General features: G+C 38.6%; 1 protein-coding gene across 1 annotated transcript; it reads left to right on the top strand.

Moving 5' to 3' along the window:
- Positions 1 to 4,711: 4,711 nt before the first annotated feature.
- LOC127793854 (uncharacterized) lies at positions 4,712 to 18,409 on the top strand. The gene is made up of 5 exons (XM_052324608.1): positions 4,712 to 5,182; positions 5,266 to 5,511; positions 5,951 to 6,032; positions 17,738 to 17,952; positions 18,106 to 18,409. Exons 1-5 carry the CDS (start codon positions 4,953 to 4,955, stop codon positions 18,224 to 18,226), a joined length of 894 nt encoding a protein of 297 aa, XP_052180568.1. The 5' UTR covers positions 4,712 to 4,952; the 3' UTR covers positions 18,227 to 18,409.
- Positions 18,410 to 23,035: the final 4,626 nt, after the last annotated feature.

Raw genomic sequence — 23,035 nt, 5'->3', positions numbered from 1 at the left:
ACCCATTAACTTTCTATCCCACAACCAACACTATTGATAGGGTTATTACTACTAACAAAGATGTCATATTCTTCTCTTTTTCTGGTTGAAATTTATATTTACTCATTTAGTGTTAATTATGTCAATTTGCCCAAATAAGTTAAATTAAGAGTCAAACCCTTTCACTAGAAAATGCAGTGATGAAGGTCATCCCCTTTCACTAGAAAATACTAATTGGTATCAGTCAGAAATCAAATTTCCAGCCATCAAATAATCAGATTTTTACTTATGAATTCAAATGGAACAATAAAACTTGAACATGCAAATTGGAATAAAACAATCTGACATTTTACAGTCATTATTCTGAAAGAAAGCGGAGCAATAGCTTAGACATCAGCACTGTTACTGCAAATGTGTAACAAAATTATTAATGCAATGAATAGTATTCTACTCATAACTTCAAAACCTGCAATGCTTCGTAGAACAATATGTATCTAAATATTTGCATGTATGTCCAATTATGTATACAGAAACAGAGAACTGACAAGGCCCAAAGAAAGACCCACCAAACCTTGAAAGCAATCATATGTGTTTGGAAGGTGATAAGCAGGATAGAAAGTAGACAAATTTTTTATTATTTACTTAAGTTCATGCAAATGAGATCGGAAAACTTGATGTTTATCCTGCCTGATATAACAAGCCTATAGTTCTCTACTATAATGTCAAACTTACATTAATTAAGGTGTTCGATTGTTATATGTAGGTTTCCTGCTAAAAATTATGTAACAGCCATTCAAGAATGGTGTGACGGATCTTTAACTGAATCCTAATATTTCACAAAAATAATAATTTTTAACTGATCCAATTATTCAAGTGGCAGCCTGAGATTAGAGCCTAAAATGAAACTAACCTTTCTGAGTCTGACCAACACAGGTTGGCCAATTAAGGTTGTGTCTGGAACATTATTTAAAAGTTATGCTGAAAGTAATTAATCTAGGGCTAGGGCTAGCTTTTTGATGATTTTGGTGATTTTAGAATCTAAACATGGGAGATGGGACATTGCCAACAAACAGAGAATATATAATTAGACAGCTTCAATAATTAGTTTATAATGTTGTAAATAACTCACTGTATTTCAAAACCAACAACATATCATTATCCATCTCTCAATTTCAAATTAATATATGTTGCTTGAAAGAAATGGTTTTATGTCTTGTTGTCACGCAAAATTCATACCAAAAGATACCAAATTAATATGAAAAAATAATAAAAGAACACCTTGCTTTGTTATCATTCTCATGGATACTCATGATATTATATATTAAGTAATTTTTATTATTCTGTATGATATGACAGATTAGTGAATTTGTTCACTTGATGAATGGACGAATACCTCGTCACATTGTTGCTGAGGCAATCATTGTGTCCATTGATCCAACCAAGTCTGTAGGGGGAGTAGAGCTAGGTAATGAATTTGTTGAAATTAGTATTCAGAAAGTGCTGAAACCTTTGTATCCATTGCCTCGACAATTTTCTGGGATGCGTGTCTTGAGGGATGCTAATAACAGTAAAACTACGATACCATGGAGGGTCTCAGATGTAAGTGTTTTTGTATATAGTTGTTCTGCAATTTTGAACATGTTTTATGCAATTTCATAGTTAATGTATATACTTATAGATCTATTGTTTTTCAATGCAGATCGAAAAAATATGATATGCAATTTTGGTTGGAGCATGGTGGTGTAATCAAGGGTTATCTGAGGTCATTTGGGCATGTTTTAGTTTAGGGTTGATTTGTATGTGTAAAAATGGTATTGTGTAATGAGACGAGACAAGATTGGTCTTTTAAAATTGTAATGGTATTTAAATAGATAATATACAATTGTTATACTTATTGTGTGTAGTGGGTGAATCTTTTAAAATTGTTGGTGGTTTTTTTGTTATACAGGTTTTGATTGCATTTGATTAATATGCACACAGGTTTTGAATCTTCTATAGATCTAAAAAAAAAAATTTTAGAGTATTGTCGGTGGTTTTCGATTTTTTGCGGCGGTTCACCTTTGCCGGCGGTTTAAAAACCGCCGGTAAAATCCAATTTGCACTTTTGCCAGCGGTTTAAAAACCGCCGGCAAAGGAAAAAATTTGCCGGCGGTTTTAATTGCCAGCAAAGTCAATTTTCTTTACCGGCGGTTTTAAACCGCCGGTAATAATATCATTACCGGCGGTTTTTAAACCGCCGGCAAATATTTGACTTTTCCGGCGAATTTCAGTAACCGCCGGGAATTCTTATTTTTATCAACGGTTCGACAAAACCGTCGGTAAATTTTTTTTACCGGCGGTTAAAAACCGCCGGTAATATTTTCCGACGAACGTATTTCTGGCAAAGAAAATTACCGCCGGTAAAAATTTTACCGGTGGTTTTTTTACTTTTTCCGGCAGTTTTTTAACCACCGGGAAAAATCAAATCTCTTGTAGTGACATTTCCATTAAAAAATAAACTCAAAATCAAAAATTCAAATTCAAACCAAATATTTTGGCTCCTTCAATCTATATATATAAAAAAAAAGAACTTCCACATTCTTTGACGATAAGTTTCTCATTTTTTTTTCTAAGTTTGATTGCTGACTTGAGCATTGGAAGCCATATCGAATGACTTAGTCCTTCCAATTTTTGTACAGGTGCAATTCCCAATGAGTCAATATCAAGGTTTAGATCTCGAGACAGCACATGGTTATTAATCTTACTTTCCATCATCATTTAGCACTTATCTTTATTGCATTTGCTTGCCTTATCCCGCCTATGCTCTCCAACCTATCAACCCCATGGTTCCCAAACATGATCATCTCGCAGTTAGGTAAGAGGTACCAACCAAGATTGTTAAAATCGAGATTTTAAGTGGGATCAAAAAAGAGTCTCTAAAATTGGATTGTAAAATCGTAGGATTTTAGAGACAATTAAAAATATCATTTAATTTTTGTAAATATATATTTATAAATTATAATAACATAATTTTATAAAATACAAGTACAAAAAAGGTCCACAATTTTGTTAATATGGCATTGTTAAACTTCTACATTACAAGTACAAAATACAAAGTTACAAACTAAAATAAATCATTAACATAAATATTTAAATCTTTATCCAAGTTCAAGCTATGACCATCTTCATTATCATCATCATCAATATCTTCTAAATCAAGGTCATCTTTAAGTTCAAAATCACCTAAAGGCTCATATGGATCTTCACATCCTTCATCTCCATGACTTTCCAAATCTTCATCAACTTCATTTTTCCCCCACTCCATCATTGTTGCACCATTAAGAATATCTAAATTATTTCCATTAGGCTCAAGTAAGGAAACCTAAGACTTGAAGAAAGGCCTGTGTGTACACAATCAGATAACTTATGGGAGCCTAATGTACTTTAAGCCCCCTAGTTGCCCTATACTAATAGCCCTCAATTAGAAAATGGTATTTTTTTAAGGAGTTTACTCATCCCTATCTCAATTAATATAGAATCGACCACTATTAAGTCTTTTGGTGGACCCACCAACTTAGGATCATCTTTATCATTACTTGCAAGGCGTGAGAAGGAAAGACCTTCCTCCTCCACCCTCAACTTTCCTCGCTTCCTCAGATAAGAGGATGGGTTGCAGAGTCAAAAAGGTTAGATGACTAAGATTGTGACCCCTCTTTATCCAAATTTAGATACCAATTTTGGGAATCCTCAAAAGACATTATGAAAAAGAAAACTCAAAGCAAAAGAGAGAATTGACCGGAATAGGTAAATATTAAGACAAGACTCGAGGGGAAAGAGGTTAAGAGCTTCAATACTAACTTGAAATAGCTTGCAAACAGAACACTAGAGGGGTAAAGCCTTAGCTCGGAGGTTACCTCAACCCCAAGTGGGGTGACCCCAACCAAGCTCTTACCTGGCGAGGGCTTAATGCCAAGCTTTTTCTAAGAAAAAACCAAATATGAAAAAAAAAAAAAAAGTAAGAAAATGAGAAAAATGGAGAGCATGGGAAGAATCCTAACACGGAAATCAAGTGTTCCCTCTAAATCGAAGTATCGAAGTATGAAGCCTCTAGGGTGTAGGCTAGGTTTTATATAGGGGGATGGAGCCACTATTTGGCATCCCTTGTATTCAAACACTAGACCGTTATTTACACCTCACACTCAAAATAGATAGGAGATACCAAAATTCAACTTAATAGCTGTGAACTCAACATGGTTGGGGAGAAATGGAGCCTTAACTAAACAAGGTCACAAGTGATGATTACTTGGGCTATTCCTTGAATTAAACTAGATCCACAGCTCAACTCGTGGAGTTGCCAAAATGGCCCTAACGTGATAACTAATGGTGCTTTTTCGACCCATATCCAGATCCAAAGGAATAACTTGAATTAAACTTCTAGATCCCAATCCAAAAGGATTTGAGTCAAATCTAATAGGTATATCTCAATTCAAATTTAAATTCAAATTTTGCTATTTAATAAGAAGCTAACCTCAGGAATCTCAAAAGAGATCTCAAACCCCAACCATCTCATTACTAATCCTAAATATTTTGCCTTCTTTAATCTATATAAAAGAATGACCTCCATAGGTAAAATCCTTTGATGACAAATTCCTCATTCTTTTTTCTTTTTCAAATTTGATTATTAACTTGAGCGTCGGAGATCATATCATATGGAGAGATTTAGTCCGTTTCACTTTCTTACAAACATAGTTTCCAAAGAGTCAAATCTATTATGAGACAATAAGTGGTGATCGGTGTTGCTCTGCACCATCAACCACAACTAGCAGATGCATTGTAGATATTTGATAAAATGCCTAAAAGAGTTTTTGAGTTTATTGCCGATGAAATCTTCAATGGGTTTTGCAAAGGGAAAATCAAATTCGCGCCTCCGTGTCTGCCCGTAGAAGTTAAAAGATAACTGCCCAGAAGAAAAAATCGTACCTTCAAAAGCAAAAATGTTAACGACATTTGCCTCCCGTACGACGCCTCCTCCGAACCCACGACCTCCCCACCCACCATCAACTACAACCACAACCGCCGGAAGTTTCAACAGCCTCTTCACCACCACCAGCCGCCGCCACCTCCTTGCTTCCCTCGCCATCTCGACCACCACTCCCTTCTTATCCACTCCACTCACCGAAGCTCGCGGCCTCTTCCAAATGCCCCCTTATCGACTCAGCAACCGGTATTTAAACTACATATATGTGATGCGTTTGCTTGTTTGGGAACTTTGTGGTGGTTAATTGTTTGTGGGTTTTGATGATAAAGGTACTTTCTGGTTCGGGCGGGGGAATCTGAATTCGAGAGCTTGGGGATAGTGAACACAAACCCGGTTTCGAAGACGTCCATGGACAATGGATTGTCGCTCAAGGGGAAGAAGCAGACTGTCAAAGCGGCTCTGGAATTGAGGGCAATAGGGGCTTGTGAGGGCAATTGTTGGATTTGGCCTTCCATTACCCAGCGAGCTTATCAGGCTGCCGAGATTATTGCTTCCGTCAATGGGGTCAATCGCAGGTACACAAAATTTGGGCCCCGGGGGGGGGGGGGGGGGGGGGGGGGGGGGGGGGGTCGGCGAAGAATTATGGGTCTTCAAGAATCTCTGGGTTTTTGGCATTCAATTACACTACACAACTCGTAAAGGTCCATTTGGGACAGTTTCTCTATTTTCATTTTTGATATCCAAAACAAAAATTATTACTACTGTTTCTGTCTAAGTTTGATTTTGGTACAAGAACGAAATTTGGAATGGAAGTAGCATCTATTTGGGAACAAATGATCTAAAAGTACATCCTGGCACCAGTTCAATGAACAGTTAAGATTTCATCTGGATTCAGAATCAAAATACAGAATTTGGAACCATAGCCAAATGAGAGCAGAAAACTTATTCGTGTTGAAGATGTTGTGTCAACTTATACAGAATTTATAACCATAACCAAATTTATTTTTCTTGCAGCCGTATAGTCCCAGAATACAGCTTCTTGGATGCCCGGGGTCTGGGAGCTTATGAGGGCAAGAACTTAGAATCCATCTCTGAAGTAAGAACTCTCTCTACGCTAAAATGAATCAAGACTTTCCTCATTCTTCACGGCAATTCGCAATTCTACTGCCCTTAAGGATGGAACTTGAAATGAATGCATAAGTGCTCTGGTTGTCTTGGCATCCACGTTACTTTTAACATCCTGTACTAAATCTATGTTATTCATGACAATGAACATGTTAGGAGAACCAGAATAGCGACTAGTGTAGTTAGAGAAAACTTGGAGTTAAGCAAATATTAGGCGTGACGCTTCTTGAATATAGTCAAAGCATCCACCTGTGTAAGGGAGCTTAGTGAGATGCAGGCGATGCGCGAAGAAGCAAGTAGTGGGGCCAAGCAAGCAGCAAGCCTTGCGGAAGACCAGTAGCCCCCATGGGTGCGGTCTCCTGCTATGCCCAACTGCGGGAGATTGCAAAGGTCTCCCCTGCCCGAAGAAATTCACACTAGGGAGCCATCCTCGGCCTGGGTGGTCACATTGCCAGGTTGTTTTCCCTATTGGGGGGGGGGAGTCCCACACAATGTGCAAACAAGATAACTCCAATATCCGAAAATCCCTCTAAAGGTTACACAAAAGGGGTAGACATCATTTGTAAAGAATTCTAATCCTAATAAGATCTCGAATATTGGGATAAACGTTATCCATAAGAATCCTAATCTTAGATGATTCTAGAATGTCAAGATAGACATTATTTGTAAGAATCCTAATTTTAGGAGATTTAGGATTGCTCCATGCTCTTTATAAATAAATAGGTTCTCATTTTAGAAAAAGGTGCGTCTCTGATACTGGTGTGATTATGGCCTTCAAGTCTTCAGCATCTTTAGTGTCCGATTTAAGTATCGGGGTATTTGCGCGGGGACTTTTCTGCGCCCTTTGACTATTTTCTTTCTTGTACATTTAGGCGGCTCAACGATGATGTTTCCAGTTAATAAATTTATTGTTGTACCTTAGCAATAACAATTGGTGTCGTTTGTGAGAAATGTATGAAAAGTCAAGAAATCAATCTACAATGGCCTATACGAGAAGCGCTACTAATGAACAGAGTCAAGAAGAAGCAGAGACTCAGTCCCTAGGACACCCACTAAGGTCACACGATGCCCTCGCTCGCTCCACGAGACCTCTGTGAGATAACCCTCCTCATACCACTCGAGACTCCTAACCTCAAGTCCCAAGAGAGACTCACTCTCAAGACCCACAAGAGACTCATCCCCCCAGTCTCATAGACTCGCTCGAGCCTATTTTCTCAATGGTATCATGTTCAGAGTATGAAGTGTTGCAATGACAACATGAAGAAGGGATGCTAGCACTCCGAGAGTTGACGGGATTGCTACAAGATATTATCATTTGTGAGACATTGCCACTAACATAGAAAAAGTTTGTGCCTAGCTCGACCCCACTCTAAGGAGTACAAAAAGGAATTTCGTATCCTGAGACCATGTTGAAGCCGCAAAAGACTCGATCACTGTCTCCTTCCCCTCGAAGGACTCGTGCACAAGACTCTCCTCCTCGTCGATTCGAGATCGAGAAAGGGAGGAAGCTCGCAAAAGGACAAGAGACACCTAGAAAAGTCCTCAAAAAGAGAAATACCTTGAGATTGTGGGAAGCACGTTCACTGGTTAAGATCGAGTCTCGCTAAGGGGTTTGGTGAGGAAGATCAATGAAATTAAAGACCCATCGGCATTTAGCATAAGAGAAACGACTGATATGAAAAGGATGATTGAAGAAGTCTTAGAATAGAAAAAGTTATTACTTGTATCAAAGGATCAACCTTAGAGGAGAATTCTTTTTGTCCTTGCTATCACGGAGAAATCTTTGCCGAAGAAGTTCAAAATGCCTCAATTATCTACGTAGTCAGGCAAGGACGACCCTCATGTTTATATTTAGAATTACGAGTTTGTTATGATGTTTCATGGTTGGGAATGTGCTATTATGTGCCGGTAGAGTTAGCAAATGGGCGGGCAAGCCCGGCCTGGCCTGCCTCCCGCTTGGACCACCCATTTTGTGGGCCGAGCCGAATTTGGCCCGTGAGAGAGGCAGGCCAAGGCGTGCAATGGGAAATGGGGGCCCAGCACGACCCTATGGCCTTTAATATACGGGCCAGGTTGGGCTGTGGGCCTATCGGGCCATTTTGGTGCATCAAATCATTTGATGCAGCTTCCATGGGAACAGTGAAGATGGCATGATTTTTCTTCACAGGTCGAATTTTGCGGGTTGGGCCGCGGGCCACAAAGCACTGGCCTAGCATGGCCCTGCATTCTTGGGGTGGGTTGGGCCGGCCCGTCTGCTACAGTACTGGGCCGGGCTGGGAGGCGGGCCCATGGACCGCTGGGCTCATTTGCCAACTCTATGTGCCGGGCTTTCTCCTTAACTTTAACAGATCATGCTTAGACTTGGTTAATAGCCTCAATGAATGATCCATCTCCTCTTTTAGTCAATTAGGGGTAGAATTCATCAAGACCTTCATTATTAAAAGCCATAGAAGGAAGGATTGCACACATATGCTTAGTATTTGACAAAGTGGCAAAGAAACCCTAGACAATATGTTAATCATTTTAGGAACGCAACATTGGAACTACAAGACTTACAAATGGGTATGGCAATCGTGTGATGCTCTAAAGGACGAAATCGGTACCACTACAAGAATCCCTAGCTTTGGATAAGCCTGTATCATTGGTAGATCTGTTTGTTCGAGCCAACAAGTATATTTTATAGGCTGAAGTAATGCAAATAGTTGGAGGAAACGAAGATAGAGATAAGAAGAGAAAAGAAAAAGACTCCGATGAAGTGACAAGCCAGAGGAAGGAAAAAGCCAAAAGAAATGATGGTTCTCCACAACTCTAATTCAGAAACTATACTTTGCTTACAAAGCCTCTATCTATTATATTAGCAGCCATTGAAGGGTTAGAACTTATTAAATTCCCTAAGAATGAAAGTGTGCGCTGACACTTAGTAGTAGATGCAAGAAGACAAATCAGTTTTTAAAACTTTTTCGAAAACCAAACGAAACAAGTAGCAGAAACGGATCACTTCTTGCAAGACACAGTGACAATAGCCATATGCTTATTACAAAACCATAAAATATGGAAATACTTGAACAGTAACAGTTACCTCAAGCTCGAAGAGGATGCTGGTTGCTTCTGTTGTGCGTCTGACTTGAACTGTTCAGTCTCTCGGTTAAGCTCCCGTGAATTGTCACGAATTAGCTCCACATCTGTTCCCGAACTTATCCTTGGCTGACCAAGCCACCCCCACAAGTGTAGGAGACCAATTCAGTCCACCCATAGGCAGCCACCGGAACCCCTCGTCGGACTTGTGCTCGAACGAAGGTGAATGAGAGCTGGGACCGTTCTTCACGATCAATCCATCTCATGGACTTAATAAGTGGGATTTAACAAAAGGGATTGGGGTTGTAAATCCACTGCCGACAACTCTTGCCAATATAGTCATTGAAAAACTTGCTAGAAATCACTGTTGCTATTATCGTTGGCAATTCTTGCCATCACAACTGCTAGGACCACTGGAGAACGAACCATGACTGTCGCTGGCCTCCTGCAACAGCACACTGCTGGCTGCTAGCAACTCTTGCCAGCATCGGGATGCAGCTTACTAGCCGATGGTGTTTGTTGCTGCAATGGAGACAACGAACAGCTTCGCCGGACTAACCATTGTCCGTTTTGCAAGCTTTAGATTTCTGTTGATTTAAGCCTTCCATCCATAATCTTCTCCAAGAAGCTTCCTTCCAAAGCAACTATCTCCCCTTTACAATATATGTCACATATATATATATTATATGAAGGAAGTTGAGAGAGAGAGGGAGAAGTTGGCTGCCAGTGCACTACTTATATATCTATATATATTATGAAATGCAATCAAAATTACGAAGAAGAAAAGAGAAGATCGAAAGAATGGAGAAGAACGGACGAGATAAGGAGAGAGATGAGAGCCATTGTGTGGTGCATTTAATGCACTGTTGCAGCCTCTTTAATTTCTCTTCAAGCGCAATTAACGCACCTGTCGAGAGCCCTTCTCTCCTTCCTTTCAATTGGCTTTTCAAAGAAGCCAATTTTCCCTTTTTTTTAATTAATTTATTTAATTCTTATATAATTTGTATAACTATTATACACATTAATAAATTATTAAGAATTAATTACACGCAGTTATCTTACTAAAACCTCATTAACTCTTAATGATGTTTTGATTAACTATTAACTCTTAATGGTAATTTAATTTCCATTAACTCTTAATGGTGGATAAGAACGGTGCACCACCTTAGATTCACTAATCCAATGCTATGCATACTATTCGGTGTGACCTTCTAGGTTCACAGCTGAGTAGCAATCAGAACACGTAAAACTCTTTAACGCCTTTTGAACACTTCGATCTACAATGAGGATTTTTCCATCTCCTTAAAGCACCTTGAAAGGTCCTAAGTAACTCTAGCATAGGCTCAAAACGATCCTATCAGCAATGAAATCAATACTTCAAGTAAACCTATTTGGTCTTTCGATTATCATGCACTATAATCCTTCCATTAACTAACATTCCGATTGAGTGAGAGCTAATTGACTAACTAAACTCACAAGACTCGGTAACTATTCGAAAATCCAATTTGAGGTGGTTGAGATGACACATCGAAACTCCTTTTAAAATTGGAAACTCCTTTTCGATCCTGCGTGCCTTGGCTAAGGATTTTTACAATCACTAACTAGCTGAGATCGCATAGGATGTTCACCTCACGCCGGAGATCAATGAATCTCATCAACAATCATCTACCTCCATACACCATTACACGGAGACCACGCAGAGAGCATTCCCACCTTTCACTCCAGTTGGTTCTACTCAACGGCGAATCTTCAATACTGGCATACAAGACAATCGTGTTGCCTCCAGTCTCAGGACTAGATACATAATCGAAAGCCAATAATAGATCATTAATTCTCTCAGTCACGTGATTTGTTACGTGCGTCACATTTAGTAGATATTCAACCAACACCTACCCATATGTTTACTATCTACATCTCATGTAATATGGCATGTGACTCACCATCATTTATCATTAGCATCTCGTACTAATCAAAAGTAGTATCCCATGTACTAGTCCATAATCGATTAATCATAGTCCCCTTCTAAGAAATCTTAGAACTATGAATCACTTTAAGAAATCATTTGTTATAGATCTTTGTCACATATTCTTAACAACTTAAGAATAAGATTATTAGAATATCTGGGGACTCATTCATATACAATTAGAAAGCTTATGAATAAAGATATGACCATTTAATTAACTGCAAAGATTAATCATATGCCCAATAGATGTCATCCAAATCTAGCATTAGGGTGTATCACTAACAAAGAAGATGGACAAACCTTTAGGAAATAAAAGGGATGCTTTCTATCAGTTCCATTCCCTGAAACCCACAAGCATTCAATGGACAAATGTTGTGAGTTGAAGAATTAAATAAAGGCTTTGATTAAAAAGGGGGAACTGAGAGAATTCGAAGACACAAAAGCCTAGAGGTATGAACAGACAAACTACCCTAAAGTCAAGAGGCATAACTCAAGGCAAGAAGAAAACAAAAATTCTTATTAATCCAAAGAATAGGGATCCAAGAAGCATTTTTTCGCCATTCGAATGTCTAAAACCCTTGAGAGGAATCAGAATAGTTGAAAACGCGACGGAGAAGTATATTAGGCAAGATTAAAGCGTGAGGATGATTTGGAAACAGAAATGCAAAAAGTGAGAGAATGATCTAGAATCAGAAACGCAAAAAGCATTACAATGGTTTAGGATAAACCTAGCACCAAAAATGCAAAAAGTGTGAGAATGATCTAGAATTAGAAATGCAAAAAACACGAGAATGATCCAAAATTAGAAACACAAAAAACGTTACAATGGTCTAGGACAAAACTAGTATTAGAAACACAAGAATCACTAGACTGATAGAGGGAAAACCTAGCATCATAAGTGCAAAATACGTGAGATCGAATTAAAACCCAGTATTGAAGCATGGAATGTGCGGGAACGATCTAGGGCTCATTATCAAAAAACCGAAGAGCAAATGCGTAAGAACTGTCCAAAAACCTAAGCGCAAAAGCGTGAGAATGGATCAAAGCACATAATAAGCAAGAACAACCCTAAAATTTAAAACGTAAGAAATGATAGAGAAACAAAGGCATTCCATAATATAGTCTACTCTTCCATCTAAGAAACTCGAATGAAAGAGTGTGAAGGAATTGATGTGTCATGAGAAAGAGTCGAGTTGGCCCAAAATTTGACCGAGCCCCTAACCAATCGCAAGAGACTTGCAAAAGTCTCTCGCGGAAGCTAGAAGAAGGTGGAAGTCGTGCGGCAAGTGTGCGAAACTTGTGTCTGAAACAAGCACGAGGTGTGCAACAGTGGCTTGGCAGAAGCTTGGTGAGATGCAGGTGTTGCACGAAGAAGCAAGCAGTGGGGCCAAGCAAGCAACATGCCTTGTAGAAGACTAGTGGTCCTTGCAAGCTTGTCCCGCCCTTACAACCCCCAATATGCGGTCTCCCACTACACCTAACCGCAGGAGACAACAAAGGTCTCCTACACCCAAAAGTTTCCCAGTGGTTGGTTAGTAGACTAATATGTCTCCTGGAAATTCACACCAGGGAGCCATCCTCGCCTCGTGTGGTCACACCACTAGATTGTTTTCCTCATGAGCTGGGGAGGGGGAGGGGGAGGGGGGGGGGGGGGGGAGTTCCACGCAATATGCAAATAGAATAACTCCAGCATCCGAAAATCCCTTTGAAGGTTCCATGAAAGGGATAAGCATCATCTGTAAAGAATTCTAATTCTAATAAGATCTCGGAATATTGGGATAAACATTATCCATAAGAATCCTAATCCTAAATTATTCCAGAATGTCAAGATAGACATTATATGTAAGAATGTTAATTCTAGGAGATTTAGGATTAGGCCTTCATTCAAAAAAATGTACGTTTCTGATATTGATATGAATACGACCATTAAGTCTTCGATATCTTTAGTGTTCGACTTAAGCATCAGAGTGTTTGCGCGAGAACTTTCTTGCGCCCTTTGATTGTTTTCTTTGTTGTAGACTCAAGTGGCTTGACGATGATGTTTCTAGTCAATAAATTTATTGTTGTATCTCAGCAACAACAATGATGATATTTTGAATGAATGTTTTATAGTTTGTCATATCAATGCAAAGATACAAAACATCAATACAAAATATCAATCAAAGTATCAACCTTGAGTATTTAAATAATATTTTTGATAAATCAATGTTTTAAAAACCATACCAAATTGACTGGTCCTACCAAGGACGTGGATGGTAGCCAGTTTGGTTCACCAAATAAATCGTCTAAGTGAAAAACTGGGTCCTTGAATAGGTGAGCGAACCAAAAATTGGAAAAAATAGACCGTTTCACTTGTCCGCCCTTTCACTCAAAACCAGTGAACAAACTGAATGTGTTGAATCAATTTCACAGAAAAAAGAAAATTAAAACAAAATCATTACGATTCCATGCAATTGGAGTCACGAGTTAACAAATTCACCTTACCAAACTTCTTGATGAACTTGGTATTGGCAGAGAGAGAGAGAGAGAGAGAGAGAGATGGTCATCTCCTTCACCTCAGCTTCCGATGATGGCTCGATCTGCACTAGAGAGGGAAATGAAGAAGAGAGCATGTCTGCAAAACTGAGAGATAGGGGAACTAGAAAGAGTGAGTAAAATGACTAATAAATGAAAATTGGAAAAGTCAGAAATGAGTTTCTTGGGAAATGAAATTAGAGAAGTGGGGGTTTATGGGGAAATGTGGAAGTGGGTTTGGGGATTTACTTTCACTCAATTATTTTTATTTATTTTATTCTTCTATTTTAAAATTTTAATGCTTCTTCTATTTTATACATTTTAATGGTCTTTCATATATTTGATCCTTCACATAAATTTAAATTTCTGTTTTTATTTTATATGTTAGTTTTTTACTTTTTGTATATTTTTAATTTTTAGTTATAAAAAAATTAACATGTTATGTGGTGAGTTTTATTTTTTACATCATAATTTTAATTATTATATAATTTATATATTTAATAAAATAAAAACCAGTTCAACCTCAATTCAGCCCTGATCTGACCACTGAATTGTGAATCTCTTCTCTTTTTGGTTGGATGTTTAGTCCAGTTCTAAAATCATTGATTTCAACCTCTACACAGTACTAACACACCACTGTTGCTTGGAAACTAACTAGGCAACCTTGACCTTAAGAAACAAGCAGGAACTAAGTGGATAGACCTTGAACTTAGAACCCATATTTGATCTCAAGTGGACAACCTTTTTTAACTCAGGAATCTATTAGGGAACTATGTGGATGAAACCTTGAACTCAAAACCCATTCTTGACACCAAGGGTGCCTATACACAATCCTTTGGAGGTTTTCTTACTTCTAAAGCTACACTTTATAGTATGCGCTCAATCCCAACTTCACTAGGTGCTCCAGATTCTCCTTGGTCTCATATGAAGTGACTGACTTCAACACTCAGCTAGGTAAGTCTATCAAGAGTGGGTCCTGTCGCACTCCAACCAATCTGGTTTGTAGACTTATTAAGAGAATAATCTCACCCTCAAAACAATAGGACTCATCTGCATCTATTGCAGGCTAACACAATATCATGGAGATAGACTTCTCATTCACTATTTGAAATAGATTAGCAACATTGTTGTTACTTAGCCCCCATTTAACTTGTTGAAAAGTTGGGGTTTCTACTATGTACATCCTCATGTGCATAACTTAAATCCCATCTCCTTTGTTGACAATGAGATCAAATCTCATCTGACTCTGAGTCCTTTTAGATTAAGAAATCCATTAGAAATCTGCCTTGAATCAATCTGGACTGGAAATCCATCTCACATATTGAATGGCTGTAAATCCATTAGGAATTCACTATTTCACATGAGCATGCCTTAATCAATTTGAACTTCCCTTTGAAGATCTCATTGTAAGCCTTCTATATTTTACAAAAGTAGGCACTGGTTTATTCCATATTGGGATATCTAGCAATATATGCCACAATCGTTCCACTTCCTCTCAGCAAAGGATAAAGCTGAAATTCTGTTCCCATGGAGGAATGTGCAAGAAAAGTATGTTGTTTAGACTTCCAAGAAATAGCATCTCCAGCTAATATTAAAATCCATGCACTACTGATTTCCCATCATCTAGAGATGAAGTCCACATAGCATCATTGTACCTTTCTAATAGGAAACGTTCCATAGTGCAACCCCAACGTGACTTCCAGGATTATCAATGGGTTGGCATAACTGTCCAACTGTGAAAGCTATCTAGTCTTGTGCAGTGCATAAGATACATGAGACCCCCATAAATTGAGAGTGTGTTACAACTCGGAGTGCTTCATAATAATTGAATGTTTTAGAACATTCTTAATATAACTTGATAGAGTTAATGCAATCCATGATCAGATTTGTTGGCTTGTATCCCATAATCTCTACTTTCCATATCAGTATTGAGGACAGCATACTATCCACGTGTAGATATATATACTACACTAGAATGCCTTTGGACTTGCTGTGCACACGAGTACCAACATCCAATGATTTCATAACCAGCCACTGTAGTAGAGAAAACTGAACTCAAATATTTTAGAAATGCAATTCCATTTGCTGTTTCTTTGATAGACGTTCAAAGACTAATTCATTTCTCTTTAGCCTTTGTTGCTCCTCTACTCCCACTATTTCAGTTCCATCTTTGAGAGTAACTTGTTTTAAAGAAATCAGCATGAACATATTCATTAAGAGAATGAGGAACAAGAGATTCTAGGCTCAAAATCGCTTTGCTGGTCATAGAAAATCTAACACATGCACAACTGGATCTGAGATAATAAAGCTTTTACCCTTTGTAAGAATACTAGGAACTCAATCAAGTTTGCTAGAAACTCTAGAAACAATTTCAAATGACGTATTGGTGAACAAATATTTTACTACATGCAAGGCATCTCTCATGATTATTGAGGCCATAATCAGATATCAATCCTTCCTTATCCAAAAGTGTCATGATGTTGAAATGGACGCTAACCAAGTCAAGCAAAACATATGGAGTCTGAAACTACCAATTAAAATATAATACTTACCAGACGAACACTGTTCCCGAATATAATTTCCTTATCTGCTTTAAAATTATTTCAAAGTCATACTCTAAGCAAAGAACTATTACTAGATTCTTTCGGCTATCAAGTACATACATAACCTCCCTTAGAAGCATTGATCTTCCAGAATTGAATTTCAATTCAACTGAACCTTTTCCCACCACAACTGAAAAGAAGAATAAGAAATTTCCATAAATATATAGAGTTTATCTTCAATAGTTTCATAGAAAGAAAACATATACTTGTCTGTTTTTCTCTTTTTCTTTTTTCCGTTTATGATATTGGCTATCATCAACAGCTCTTCCTTCTTATCTCAAGTACCAGCTTCTTCTTCAATCCTTAAGTGATATAGTAGTTTATTAAGATAAAAATCTACCATGTTATTTATGCATTTCATACAATAATCCTACTAAGATAATGGCAACATAAACAAATAGAATAGATAGTCACCTTTCTTAAGGATTTATCAAACCTAATAAAAAATGTCAGTTCCTTAACCACTATGTTGTTGCTCACATAAAATTTATTGGTTTTTTATTGTCCAACAGCATACATAGGCAGCCTTTAATGAGTTTTACAAGTCCTTTGCATGCTTAATCTCCTTAAAATACTGCTGTAAGAGAACCAACTAGAGAATTCAAAATACTGAGACAACGGAGATAAAATTTCTGGACTGCTGTAGTAGCTTTATCACTAATTTCTGCTACAGGTGCACCAGGACATAAGGGAAATCACGTGCAAAGTTCCATTAGAACTTGGAATATATCCAGCTGCTTCTAAAGAAATTCCATCTTTTACTTCCAGCAGCCAGTTTTATCCATCAATAGCAAATGATTCTAGGCCCACTAAACCAAGAATAACAGGAGAACTTATAGGAGTAGACGTATTTTCAAATTGTTAGAAAATCCAAAATAGTTACTAGTGTAGTTAGAGAAAACCTGGATTAAAACAAAAATCAATCTCTTGCTAAGACGCACAACGCTTCTTGAAGATAGTCAAAGCCTCTTACTTTTCAAGAGATCTAGCAACTCTATCTCTGGGATTCAACTTAGCTTGGATTTCATCCCATTCCCTCGCTGTTTTCACTAACTAATGGGAACCAAGCGCTTCTCATATGTGTATATGTGTATACTGTTTAGTGTACATGTGTATTTCCATGAATGTTTATATATTAAAGACAAATCCTTTGGACTTCTTACGTTTTTTAGGATACCTTCTTAATTTCTAAATGTTTTTTCGAGTTCCTAATTAATGCATAACTTATCCAGTTAATGTATGTCTCTAGGTTTTTTGGGTAGCCTAGTATATTGGGTTCCCAACTCATTAATTTAAAGAATAATGCTATTCATCTAGATTAGGTGGCACATTTTCATTGGGCAATAAAAATGTGCAAATATTAATGTTTATTGTGTACCTTTTCATTGCCCAATGAAAAAGATGCCACCTAGATTGGAGATTCAGTCCAGATGAATAGCATTACTCTAATTTAAACTACTTAATTTAAATCATTTTTCAACAAAACATGACTTAACAATAGGTTGCATGGAAATGCATCAGGTATATGAATCAGATAGTATTTCTCCAAATATCAAGCCACCACCGTTCGATGATGGAACGCCAAATGAGAGTGTAGCAGACGTGTTTGTTCGTGTTACACAACTTATGTCAATCCTAGAAACCCAGTACTCCGAGGACACTATCATCATCGTTTCGCCAGACTCAGACAACTTGACAATCCTGCAAGCTGGTTTAACTGGACTTGATCTTCGAAGGTAACTTGCGCTCACTAGCTACTACTACTACTAATAACAAGAAGATACTAAGCCTTTTATCGAACTATTTGGAATCGGTTGCATGAATTTTAACTTTCCATTCATTTCTAAATAGCTACTACCACTAATTTTGAGAAGATACATTTTTCACAGGCACAGTGAACTATCTTTTGGTCCTGGTGAAGTCAGATTTATTGATGCTAGTAGCATACCTTCTTACAAGCAGCCTGCATCTGCTGTATACAAGTGTTTGAATCCTCCAAAGTGCAACTGAAACTATTTATTTGAATGTTTATTTGTCACACCAACAGAACCGGGATTTCTTGCGGGATTTTTACTCATTGTACATATAGTTGATTCGTATCTATTTGTCAATATAATTTGAATTTGGTTGAAATGTTAGCTTTGTCCAAATAAAGATTTGGATCACTGTCATATATTTGCACTTTGGGCATTTATCCTTACCAACAAAGTAAAGGCACATTGCATACAAAAATAATTCTTGCAAAGCGAGAAACCCCACTTTCCAAAACTGAAACTGCTGTGGTGCTTGATCATTAGTTGGCAAGTGTGGGAGGCTTGCAGACTAGCTTATTTTAGCATTTTACTAAAATGTTTCTTTGTTATCATAGTTGTCAATATCATATTATACCCATTACAAAAATGGTACTAAATATATTTGATATCGTTTCAGTTAAAATACTGAACATATTGGGTGGTATTAGCTCAATATTAGTTAAAATTTTAAGATAGCAAGGTATTGTAGGTCCCTAGTAAAACTCCAAATTTGATTTTTCTTCTATAGCTAAACTAATGTTTTATTTTAATTTACACAGATTACTTCTCATTCCCTCTTAGCGAATACAAAAGTCAAAACCTTAATAAATTAATATGTTCATAAAATAAAAATGCAGATGTTATGTATTGTTAAAATTAATATGTTAACCTAAGCCTTAAGAAAACCCTTCGTTGGTCTCAAACTGTACAAAGAAGTACAAAAATACAAATGTTGCGTCTTGTTATTTTGTTTAGGCTATGTATGTTTATGTTAGGTTATGCTATTTTTTAAAAATATTATTAAGTTATTATAAATTTACTTAATATCAATATCATATGGTATCAATGACATCCAATATCTTTAACTAGTATGATATTGGCAACTTTATTTGTTCTATGCCAACTAATTTATTTCCAAAGTTTGTCACAGTTCCAAAAGTACTCACCATGAAGGAAGGTTTTGAACGAAAATTTTGCGGTGAGTATTATGATCTTTATAAAAGAGTAATGAAGATTTTTTTGGTAATCTCTTATTTTCCACGGAACCAATTTATATTGGTATTTAAAGTGGATCTCGAAACCATCGTAAGGAAACAAGAAAACTAACCAATAAGAAAACTAACTATTAAGAAAACTTGTACATTAGGAAGCTCACGAAAAAGGAAAAACTATTTATATATTGAATATTTATCAATTAGGAAACTAGAATCCCTTAAACTAATCAACATAACTCCATAATTTTCAATATTCAACACTCCTCAAGCTTGTGAGTGGATATTTTTCATTCCCAGTTTACCAGGAATCTCTTAAAACATTACCTCGATGCTCCGTCCACGAGCCGATCGATAGTTGGTAAGGGATAAGAATTCTTTGGGCATGCTTTGTTTAGGTCTGTAAAATCTACACACATTTTTGATTTACTTGAAGACTTCTTTACCATCACCACATTTGACAGCCACGTGGTGTAATGTACCTCCCTTATGAATCTGACTTGGAGGAGCTTCGATGTCTCCTCAGCTACTACCAACTGTCTTTCTTTGCCCAATTTTCTTTTCCTTTGTGCGATCGACTTCGCATTTGAATCTATCGCTAACTTATGGAAGATGAAGGACAGGTTAATGCCCGACATGTCTATGGGCGTCCAGGCGAAGAGGTCAGCGTTTCGTCGTAGCAACGTGGTTAATTGCTCCTCGAGCTCATGGGAAAGTGCAGTGTCGACCCTGGTTATCTGCTCTGGGAGGTCCCCCAAACTCACGAGATTTAGCTTTTTCGTGGCTTGTACTCATTCCATGGATCCAACTCGACCATGTTTACGCTGTGGTTTGCAGATCGACTACTGGTGGCAGTGATATGATTGTCGCGACTCCCCCTGGCAAGCGAGGAGCGCTGAACTCTCAAGTTGTCATTGTAGTATTGTCGGGTTTTCTTTTGGTCAGCGTGGACCACTTCAACCTTAGTGGCCGAGACCGAGAACTTCATGGCCAAATGTGGAGTAGAAACAATTGCACCCAATGAGTTAAGGGACGGGCGGCCCAGTAGGGCATTGTAAGGCGTCTAACAATCAACCACCAAATACTTGACGTTGACAGCTTTAAGTAACTATACTGACCCGAACGTCGCTAGCAGCTCGATGTACCCCTTCATGTTCACCTACTCCCTCGAAAAGTCGACCAGGTTTCCATTAAATGGCCTCAAATCTTCTTCTGGTATCCCTGGCTTCTTTAAAGTTGTCAAGTGTAGCAAGTGGGCCAAACTCCCCTGGTCCACTAGGACCTTCTTGACGACAAAGTTGGCTGTGACCACTAATATCACCATGGGATTGTCTAAGTTCTGGTCAATCCTGGCAGTCTTCATCAGTGAAGGAGATCACTGGGTGTCAGGCCATTCATCTCGGCCAGGTGTTTAGTGCTTCTAACGGTCATTACCGCCCATAGGTGTCACCTTCTTGCTGAGCTGGAATCTCCTCCGCCCGCGAAGCCCCAAAAAATTGTGTCGATAACCCTTCGTATTTGATCTAGGGGGGTTGCCCTGGCTTCCTAACCTCTTTCAGCCCTAGGTCTTCTTTGCAGGCTACGACTTCTCCTCAAACCTCGGTCATCACATGGCTATCTACTTCGACTCCACCTCCTATAGACATACTAGTAAAAGTGGCCTTCTCTTATTGGTTTCTCAATTTGGTCCTTGAGGGCAGTACATTCTTTGGTCGTGTGGTTGAACATGCGATGATAATCACAATGCTTGCTAGTGTCCATATTAGGGTTGGGATTAGGTCGAGCTCTCACCTTGGGAAGTGGAATGACACTTGAGTTATAAACTTCTTGGAAGATCCGATCTCGCCTTGTCTTCAGAGGGGTGTAAGTGTCATAGAGCAATCAGGGTGGTTCAGGAACCTGGGTTGGCTCTCCTCGCCCCCTGGCTCGGTTTTTATTTTCTTATCTTCAATCGAAGTCCTTCTTAGGGTGGTGGTGATACTCGAAATATGCCCCTGGCTACTAGTTCGGTTGTGACTGGGCTTGTGGCTGGTAGTTACTGCGTCTGGCAGTCGATACTTCTTCCACTGTTATATAGCTAAATGCTCATAATTGGAGTTCGTCCAGGTTGATAGGAGGATTCTAAGCCAAAGAGTTAATAAAGGGCCCAGGCTTAAGCCTTTCCATTATGGCATGCAAGGAGACAACTGGGTTGAGATCCCTGATTTGGATGGCCTCTTGGTTAAATTGATTCATGAAAGCTCTAAGCAACTCGCTTTTCTCCTTGCTTCAAGTTGATCGACTGGCTGAGGTTTTATGATGAGCTCGACTAAGGGAGAAGTAGGTGAGGAAACGAGTGGCGAGCTTGGAAAAGTCGTGAATGGAGGCTGGCTCAAGGGTAGAAAACCACAGTAGGGTGAACTTCTTCAAAATGCAAGGAAAAACATGGCATATGATCGAGTTGGTTCCCCTACTCAATAGCATCAAGGAGTTGAACATCGTTATATGCTTCTGAGGGTCGATGGTTCCATCATATAGCTCCAATGTTGTAGGAAGGCATAATCCCTTTGGTAAGGGTACGAAATGATGAACTCTAAGAAGGGGTGGCTAAGAGTGTACATGGATGCTGATGGTGGAGGAGCAGGAATGTAGGTGGCCTGGAGCTGTTGATGATGGTTGACCTCTGTGTCGTCATCAACCCGCTCATTGCCCTGGTTGCGCTGCTGGTTGTGGGTTAACTTAGTGACTTGGTCTTGGAGCTACCGAATTGTTCAGAGGAAGGCCTCCGTAGTTGTCGAATTCTTTGGTTAATGGTTGTTGGTGTTTGGATCTTCTTAGTTTGGGGTCATATTGTTGTGGCTTCTAGTTCTGACCATGGATAGTTTGTAGAGGAGACTGTAGGGATTTGACGTGTGGGGCAGGTAAGTTTTACTGGGCCCCATGGTGGGTGCCAAATGTTCCTTTTAGCCCAATAAGGTTGGTAGGATTGGCTATAATAGCAGCGGAATGTCACAGTCTGGTGGTCTTCGCAGTGGGGTGGCAGACACTTGTAAGCACTCCGACTCTCAAGTAAGTGAGATTCAGAATCTTAGAATGTTGGTAAGGTTTGGAAAGAACATACATTGGCCTGTGATCAGGTTGACTTATATAGAGATAAAGGTACCTTATGTGTCGCTAGCCATCGTGGGAGGATAGAGGGCCAATATGCACAATAGTGATAGGGATCATCCTTGAAGATCCCAAATTCGATGAAGATTACGAGCTGATGAGGATCAACATGTGAATTGTTCAGGATTGATATAATCTATTACTAATGCAAGAATATCGGCTTCAATGGAAATGTTATATGAGCTTTTGGGCCAAGATCTAGGCTAAGGACCGGGCTAAATGCTAGGTAATGGGTCGGCTCAATTGAACAATACAGCCCACCAGGCATGATATCGCCTATGTAGTAAGTGTTACTAGTAGATATCAGTCTGATCCAGGTGAGAAACACTAGATAGCCATGAAACATATCTTAAAGTGCTTGTGAAAGACTAAGGATATGGTTCTGGTTTATGGAAGTGGTGATCTTTGTGTTGACGGGTTCATAGATTCAGACTTCCAGTTTGATATAAATGATAGAAAGTCTATATCAAGGTTCACATTCATTTTCAATGGTGGAGCAGTTAACTAGAAGAGATCCAAATAAGAAATAACTCCATATTCCACCACGGAAGCTGAGCACGTTGCTACACGTGAAACTGCAAAAGAAGTTGTTTAGATGAAGAAGTTCATAATTAAACTCGTATTGTTTTCATCCGTTGAGTTGCTGATTGTAACACCCGAGATTTTTG

The sequence above is a fragment of the Diospyros lotus genome, chromosome 2, assembly GCF_014633365.1.
Source record: "Diospyros lotus cultivar Yz01 chromosome 2, ASM1463336v1, whole genome shotgun sequence".
Classification (NCBI taxonomy): Eukaryota; Viridiplantae; Streptophyta; class Magnoliopsida; order Ericales; family Ebenaceae; genus Diospyros; species Diospyros lotus.
Note: the sequence above shows the minus strand (reverse complement) of the source record. Positions and strands in the feature narration are given on the sequence as shown.